This window comes from Ambystoma mexicanum, chromosome 7q (assembly GCF_040938575.1).
Source record: "Ambystoma mexicanum isolate Mex_15411 chromosome 7q, UKY_AmexF1_1, whole genome shotgun sequence".
Taxonomy (NCBI): Eukaryota; Metazoa; Chordata; class Amphibia; order Caudata; family Ambystomatidae; genus Ambystoma; species Ambystoma mexicanum.
This window is the reverse complement of record NC_090941.1, coordinates 1,171,091,426-1,171,100,387: the sequence shown is the minus strand read 5'-3', so window position 1 is coordinate 1,171,100,387 and position 8,962 is coordinate 1,171,091,426. Positions and strand designations below refer to the sequence as shown.

At 47.1% G+C, this 8,962-nt stretch overlaps 1 protein-coding gene across 1 annotated transcript in view; it reads left to right on the top strand.

The window, feature by feature from the left end:
* Positions 1-732: 732 nt before the first annotated feature.
* LOC138528249 (mucin-4-like) overlaps positions 733-8,962 on the top strand; it is a 124,745-nt gene continuing 116,515 nt past the window's right edge. Inside the window, exon 1 of the mRNA XM_069639701.1 lies at positions 733-1,425. Within this exon, the coding sequence (XP_069495802.1) occupies positions 733-1,425 (693 nt within the window). The remainder of the gene's footprint in view (positions 1,426-8,962) is intronic.

Here is an 8,962-nt window from a genome sequence, read left to right as displayed (position 1 = left end):
GAATCACTGGAAGAAATGCCACCAGTCCTGTTCAGGGAGAACTTGCTAGTATCACTGGAAGAAATGCCACCTGTCTTGTTCAAGTAGACCCTGCTTGTGTCACTGAAAGAAATGCGCCCACTCCTGTTCAGGGAGACCTTGCTAGTGTCACTGGAAGACATGGCACCAGCCCTGTTCAGGGAGTCCTTGCTAATATCACAGGATGAAATGTCATCAGTCCTGTTCAAGCAAACATTGCTTGTATCACTGAATAAATGCCACCAGTCCTGTTCAGGGAGTCCTTGCTAATATCACTGGATGAAATGTCATCAGTCCTGTTCAGGGAGACCTTGCTTGTATCACTGAAAGAAATGCCACCAGTCCTGTTCAGGAAAACCTTGCCAGTATCACTTGAAGGAATGCCACCAGACCTGATTTGGGGACCTTGCTTGTTTCACTGAAAGAAATGCCACCAGTCCTATTCAAGGAGACCTTGTTAGTATCACTGGAAGAAATGCCACCAGTTCTGTTCAAGGAGACCTTACTAGTATCACTGGAAGAAATGCCACCAGTCCTGTTCATGGGGACCTTGCTAGTATAACTGGAAGAAATGCCCCCAGTCCTGTTCAGAGAGACCTTGCTAGTATCACTGGAAGAAAGTCTGCCAATCCCATTCAGTGAGAACTTGCTAGTATCACTGTAAGAAATGCCACCAGACCTGATTTGGGGACCTTGCTTGTTTCACTGAAAGAAATGCCACCACTCCTGTTCAGGGAGACCTTGCTAGTATTACTGGAAGAGATCCCACCAGTCCTGTTAAGGGAAACCTTGCAAGTTTCACTGGAAGAAATGCCAACCTGTCCTTTTCAGGGAGACCTTGCTAGTATCCCTGGAATAAATGCCACCAGTCCTGTTCAGGGAGACCTTGCTAGTGTCACTGAAAGAAATGCCACCACTCCTGTTCAGGGAGACCTTGCTAGTATCATTGGAGGAAATGCCACCAGTCATGTTCAGGAAGACGTTGCTAGTATAACTGGAACAAATGCTACCAGTCCTATTGAGGGAGACATTTCCAGTATAACTGGAATAAATGCCACCAGCCCTGTTCAGAGATACCTTGCTGGTATCACTGGAAGAAATGGTACCAGTCCTGTTCAGGGAGATCTTGCTAGTATAACTGGAAGAAATGCCACCATTCCTGTTCAGGGAGACCTCGCTAGTATCCCTGGAAGAAATTATACCAGTCCTGTTCAGGGAGACCTTGCCAGTGTCACTGAAAGGAATGCCTCCACTCCTGTTCAGGGAGACCTTGCTAGTATCACTGGAAGAAAAACCACCAGTCCCATTCAGGGAGACCTTGCTAGAATCACTGGAAGAAATGCCACCAGTCCTGTTCAGGGAGAACTTGCTAGTATCACTGGAAGAAATGCCACCTGTCTTGTTCAAGTAGACCCTGCTTGTGTCACTGAAAGAAATGCGCCCACTCCTGTTCAGGGAGACCTTGCTAGTGTCACTGGAAGACATGGCACCAGCCCTGTTCAGGGAGTCCTTGCTAATATCACAGGATGAAATGTCATCAGTCCTGTTCAAGCAAACATTGCTTGTATCACTGAATAAATGCCACCAGTCCTGTTCAGGGAGTCCTTGCTAATATCACTGGATGAAATGTCATCAGTCCTGTTCAGGGAGACCTTGCTTGTATCACTGAAAGAAATGCCACCAGTCATGTTCAGGAAAACCTTGCCAGTATCACTTGAAGGAATGCCACCAGACCTGATTTGGGGACCTTGCTTGTTTCACTGAAAGAAATGCCACCAGTCCTATTCAAGGAGACCTTGTTAGTATCACTGGAAGAAATGCCACCAGTTCTGTTCAAGGAGACCTTACTAGTATCACTGGAAGAAATGCCACCAGTCCTGTTCATGGGGACCTTGCTAGTATAACTGGAAGAAATGCCCCCAGTCCTGTTCAGAGAGACCTTGCTAGTATCACTGGAAGAAAGTCTGCCAATCCCATTCAGTGAGAACTTGCTAGTATCACTGTAAGAAATGCCACCAGTCCTGTTCAGGGAGACCTTGCTAGTGTCACTGGAAGAAATGCCACCACTCCTGTTCAGGGAGACCTTGCTAGTATTACTGGAAGAAACACCACCAGTCCGGTTCAGGGAAACCTTGCTGGAATCACTGGAAGAAATTTCACCCATCCTGCTCACTGGAAGAAACGCCACCAGTCATGTTCAGGGAGACATTGCTAGTATCACTGGAAGAAATGCCACAAATCATGTTCAGGGAGACCTTGCTAGTATCACTGGAAGAAACACTACCGGTCCTGTTCAGGGAGACCTTGCTAGTATCACTGGAAGAAATGCCACCTGTCCTGTTGAGGGAGACCTTGCTAGTATCACTTGAAGAAATGCCACCAGTCTTGTTCAGGGAGACCTTGTTAGTATCACTGGAAGAAATGCCACCACTCCTGTTCAGGTAGACCTTGCTAGTATTACTGGAAGAAACACCACCAGTCCGGTTCAGGGGAACCTTTCTGGAATCACTGGAAGAAATGCCACCCATCCTGCTCAAAGGAAGAAACGCCACAAATCCTGTTCAGGGAGACATTGCTAGTATCACTGGAAGAAATGCTGCAGTCATGTTCATGGAGGCCTTGCCAGTATCACTGGAATAAATGCCACCGGACCTGATCAGGGAGTCATTGCTTGTATAACTGGAAGAAATGCCACCAGTCCTACTCAGGGAGACCTTGCTAGTATCACTGGAATAAACACCACCATTCCTGTTCAGGGAGACCTTGCTGGTATCATTGGAAGAAATGTCACCAGTCCTGTTCAAGGAGTCTTGCTCATATCACTGGAAGAAATGGAACCAGTCCTGTTCAGGGAGACCGTGCCAGTATCACTGGAGGAAATTTCCCTAGTCTTGTTGAGGGAGACCTTGCTAGTATCACTGTTAGAGATGCCACAGTCCTGATGAGGGAGACCTTGCTAGGATCACTGGAAGAAATGCCACCTGTCTTGTTCAGGAGACCTTGCTAGTGTCACTGGAAGAAATGCCACCACTCCTGTTCAGGGAGACACTGCTAGTATTAATGGAAGAAACACCACCAGTGCGGTTCAGGGAAACCTTGCTGGAATCACTGGAAGAAATGCAACACATCCTGCTCACTGGAAGAAACGCCACCAGTCCTGTTCAGGTAGACATTGCTAGTATCACTGGAAGAAATGCCACCAGTCCTGTTCAGGAAAACCTTGCCAGTATCACTTGAAGGAATGCCACCAGACCTGATTTGGGGACCTTGCTTGTTTCACTGAAAGAAATGCCACCAGTCCTATTCAAGGAGACCTTGTTAGTATCACTGGAAGAAATGCCACCAGTTCTGTTCAAGGAGACCTTACTAGTATCACTGGAAGAAATGCCACCAGTCCTGTTCATGGGGACCTTGCTAGTATAACTGGAAGAAATGCCCCCAGTCCTGTTCAGAGAGACCTTGCTAGTATCACTGGAAGAAATTCTGCCAATCCCATTCAGTGAGAACTTGCTAGTATCACTGTAAGAAATGCCACCAGTCCTTTTCAGGGAGACCTTGCTAGTGTCACTGGAAGAAATGCCACCACTCCTGTTCAGGGAGACCTTGCTAGTATTACTGGAAGAAACACCACCAGTCCGGTTCAGGGAAACCTTGCTGGAATCACTGGAAGAAATTTCACCCATCCTGCTCACTGGAAAAAACACCACCAGTCATGTTCAGGGAGTCATTGCTAGTATCACTGGAAGAAATGCCACAAATCATGTTCAGGGAGACCTTGCTAGTATCACTGGAAGAAACACTACCGGTCCTGTTCAGGGAGACCTTGCTAGTATCACTGGAAGAAATGCCACCTGTCCTGTTGAGGGAGACCTTGCTAGTATCACTTGTAGAAATGCCACCAGTCTTGTTCAGGGAGACCTTGTTAGTATCACTGGAAGAAATGCCACCACTCCTGTTCAGGGAGACCTTGCTAGTATTACTGGAAGAAACACCACCAGTCCGGTTCAGGGGAACCTTTCTGGAATCACTGGAAGAAATGCCACCCATCCTGCTCACTGGAAGAAACGCCACAAATCCTGTTCAGGGAGACATTGCTAGTATCACTGGAAGAAATGCTGCAGTCATGTTCATGGAGGCCTTGCCAGTATCACTGGAATAAATGCCACCGGACCTGATCAGGGAGTCATTGCTTGTATAACTGGAAGAAATGCCACCAGTCCTACTCAGGGAGACCTTGCTAGTATCACTGGAATAAACACCACCATTCCTGTTCAGGGAGACCTTGCTGGTATCATTGGAAGAAATGTCACCAGTCCTGTTCAAGGAGTCCTTGCTCATATCACTGGAAGAAATGGAACCAGTCCTGTTCAGGGAGACCTTGCCAGTATCACTGGAGGAAATTTCCCTAGTCTTGTTGAGGGAGACCTTGCTAGTATCACTGTTAGAGATGCCACAGTCCTGATGAGGGAGACCTTGCTAGGATCACTGGAAGAAATGCCACCTGTCTTGTTCAGGAGACCTTGCTAGTGTCACTGGAAGAAATGCCACCACTCCTGTTCAGGGAGACCTTGCTAGTATTAATGGAAGAAACACCACCAGTTCGGTTCAGGGAAACCTTGCTGGAATCACTGGAAGAAATGCGACCCATCCTGCTCACTGGAAGAAACGCCACCAGTCCTGTTCAGGTAGACATTGCTAGTATCACTGGAAGAAATGCCACAAATCATGTTCAGGGAAACCTTACTAGTATCACAGGAAGAAACACTATCGGTCCTGTTCAGGGAGACCTTGCTAATATCACTTGCCGAAATGCCACCAGTCCTGTTCAGGGAGACCTTGCTAGTATCACTGGAAGAAATGCCACCAGTCTTGTTCAGGGAGACCTTGCTAGTGTCACTGGAAGAAATGCCACCACTCCTGTTCAGGGAGACCTTGCTAGTATTACTGGAAGAAACACCACCAGTTCGGTTCAGGGAAACCTTGCTGGAATCACTGGAATAAATGCCTTCCATCCTGCTCACTGGAAGAAACGCCACCAGACCTGTTCAGGGAGACATTGCTAGTATCACTGGAAGAAATGCTGCAGTCATGTTTAGGGAGGCCTTGTCAGTATCACTGGAATAAATGCCACCGGACCTGATCAGGGAGACATTGCTTGTATAACTGGAAGAAATGCCACCAGTCCTATTCAGGGAAACCTTGCTAGTATCACTGGAATAAACACCACCATTCCTGTTCAGGGAGACCTTGCTAGTACCATTGGAAGAAATGCCACCAGTCCTATTCAAGGAGACCTTGCTCATATCACTGGAAGAAATGGAACCAGTCCTGTTCAGGGAGACCTTGCCAGTATCAGTGGAGGAAATGTCCCCAGTCTTGTTGAGGGAGACCTTGCTAGTATCACTGTTAGAGATGCCACAGTCCTGATGAGGGAGACCTTGCTAGTATCACTGGAAGAAATGACACATGTCTTGTTCAGGGAGACCTTGCTAGTGTCACTGGAAGAAATGCCACCACTCCTGTTCAGGGAGACCTAGCTAGTATTACTGGAAGAAACACCACCACTCCGGTTCAGGGAAACCTTGCTGGAATCACTGGAAGAAATGCCACCCATCCTTCTCACACAGAAAAAACGCCACGAGTCCTGTTCAGGGAGACATTGCTAGTATCACTGGAAGAAATGCTGCAGTCATGTTTAGGGAAGCCTTGCCAGAATCACTGGAATAAATGCCCCCGGACCTGATCAGGGAGACATTGCTTGTATAACTGGAAGAAATGCCACCAGTCCTATTCAGGGAGACCTTGCTAGTATCACTGGAATAAACACCACCATTCCTGTTCAGGGAGACCTTGCTAGTATCATTGGAAGAAATGCCACCAGTCCTGTTCAGGGTGTCCTTGCTAATATCACTGGATGAAATGTCATCATTCCTGTTCAGGGAGACCATGCTTGTATCACTGGAAGAAATGCCACCAGTCCTGTTCAGGAAAACCTTGCCAGTATCACTTGATGGAATGCCACCAGACCTGATTTGGGGACCTTGCTTGTTTCATTGAAAGAAATGCCACCAGTTCTGTTCAAGGAGACCTTACTAGTGTCACTGGAAGAAATGCCACCAGTCCTTTTCATGGGGACCTTTCTAGTATAACTGGAAGAAATGCCACCAGTCCTGTTCAGAGAGACCTTGCTAGTATCACTGGAAGCAATTCCACCAGTCCCATTCAGGGAGACCATGCTAGTATCACTGGAAGAAATGCCACCAGTCCTGTTCAGGGAGACATTGCTAATATCACTGGAAGAAATGCCCCCATTCTTGTTCAGGGAGACCTTGCTAGTGTCACTGGAAGAAATGCCACCACTCCTGTTCAGGGAGACCTTGCTAGTATTACTGGAAGAAACACCACCAGTTCAGTTCAGGGAAACCTTGCTGGAATCACTGGAAGAAATGTCACCCATTCTGCTCACTGGAAGAAACACCACCAGTCCTGTTCAGGGAGACATTGCTAGTATCAATGGAAGAAATGCCACAAATCATGTTCAGGGAGAACTTCCTAGTATCACTGGAAGAAACACTACCGGTCCTGTTCAGGGAGACCTTGCTAGTATCAATGGACGAAAAACCACCATTCCTGGTGAGGGAGACCTTGCAAGTATCACTGTGAGAAATGCCATCAGTCCTGTTCAGAGAGAACTTGCAAGTTTGACTGGAAGAAATGGCACCAGTCCAGTTTAGAGAGACCTTGCTAGTATCACTGGAAGAAATGCTGCAGTCATGTTCAGGGAAGCCTTGCCAGTATCACTGGAATAAATGCCACCGGACCTGATCAGGGAGACATTGCTTGTATAACTGGAAGAAATGCCACCAGTCAAATTCAGGGAGACCTTGCTAGTATCACTGGAATAAACACCACCATTCCTGTTCAGGGATACCTTGCTAGTATCATTGGAAGAAATGACACCAGTCCTGTTCAGGGTGTCCTTGCTCATATCACTGGAAGAAATGTAACAAGTTCTGTTCACGGAGACCTTGCCAGTATCACTGGAGGAAATTTCACCAGTCCTGTTGAGGGAGACCTTGCTAGTATCACTGGAAGAGATGCCACAGTCCTGATGAGGGAGGCATTGATAGTATCACTGGAAGAAATGCCAACAGTCCGGATCAGTGAGAACTTGATAGTATCACTGGAAGAAATGACACCAGTCCTGCTAATGGAGACTTTGCTAGTATCACTGGAAGAGATCCCACCTGTCCTGTTCAGGGAGACCTTGCTAGTATCCCTGGAAGAAATGCCACCGGTCCTGTTCAGGGAGACTTTGCTAGTGTCACTGAAAGAAATGCTACCCGTCATGTTCAGGGAGACGTTGCTAGTATAACTGGAACAAATGCTACCAGTCCTGCTCAGGGAGACCTTGCTAGTATAACTGGAATAAATGCCACCAGCCCTGTTCAGAGATACCTTGCTAGTATCACTGGAAGAAATGGTACCAGTCCTGTTCAGGGAGATCTTGCTAGTATAACTGGAAGAAATGCCACCAGTCCTGTTCAGGGAGACCTTGCTAGTATCCCTGGAAGAAATGCTACCATTCCTGTTCAGGGAGACCTTGCTAGTGTCACTGAAAGAAATGCCTCCACACCTGTTCAGGGAGACCTTGCTAGTATCATTGGAAGGCATGGCACCAGTCCTGTTCAGGGAGTCCTTGCTAATATCACTGGATGAAATGTCATCTGTCCTGTTCAGGGAGACCATGCTTGTATCACTGGAAGAAATGCCACCAGTCCTGTTCAGGAAAACCTTGCCAGTATCACTTGAAGGAATGCCACCAGACCTGATTTGGGCACCTTGCTTGTTTCACTGAAAGAAATGTCACCAGTTCTGTTCAAGGAGACCTTACTAGTGTCACTGAAAGAAATGCCACCAGTTCTGTTCAAGGAGACCTTACTAGTATCACTGGAAGAAATGCCACCAGTCCTTTTCATGGGGACCTTGCTAGTATAACTGGAAGAAATGCCACCAGTCCTGTTCAGAGAGACCTTGCTAGTATCACTGGAAGCAATTCCACCAGTCCCATTCAGGGAGACCATGCTAGTATCACTGGAAGAAATGCCACCAGTCCTGTTCAGGGAGACATTGCTAGTATCACTGGAAGAAATGCCCCCATTCTTGTTCAGGGAGACCTTGCTAGTATTACTGGAAGAACAACCACCAGTTCAGTTCAGGGAAACCTTGCTGGAATCACTGGAAGAAATGTCACCCATTCTGCTCACTGGAAGAAACACCACCAGTCCTGTTCAGGGAAACATTGCTAGTATCAATGGAAGAAATGCCACATATCATGTTCAGGGAGACCTTCCTGGTATCACTGGAAGAAACACTACCGGTCCTGTTCAGGGAGACATTGCTAGTATCACTGTGAGAAATGCCATCAGTCCTGTTGAGAGAAAACTTGCAAGTTTGACTGGAAGAAAGGCCACCAGTCCAGTTTAGAGAGACCTTGCTAGTATCACTGGAAGAATTGCCATCAGTCCTGTTCAGGGAGACATTGCTAGAATCACTGGAAGAAATGCTGCAGTCATGTTCAGGGAGGCCTTGCCAGTATCACTGGAATAAATGCCACCGGACCTGATCAGGGAGACATTGCTTGTATAACTGGAAGAAATGCCACCAGTCCTATTCAGGGAGACCTTGCTAGTATCACTGGAATAAATACCACAATTCCTGTTCAGGACGACCTTGCTAGTATCATTGGAAGAAATGACACCAGTCCTGTTCAGGGTGTCCTTGCTCATATCACTGGAAGAAATGTAACCAGTTCTGTTCACGGAGACCTTGCCAGTATCACTGGAGGAAATTTCACCAGTCCTGTTGAGGGAGACCTTGCTAGTATCACTGTAAGAGATGCCAACAGTCCTGATCAGGGAGAACTTGATAGTATCACTCGAAG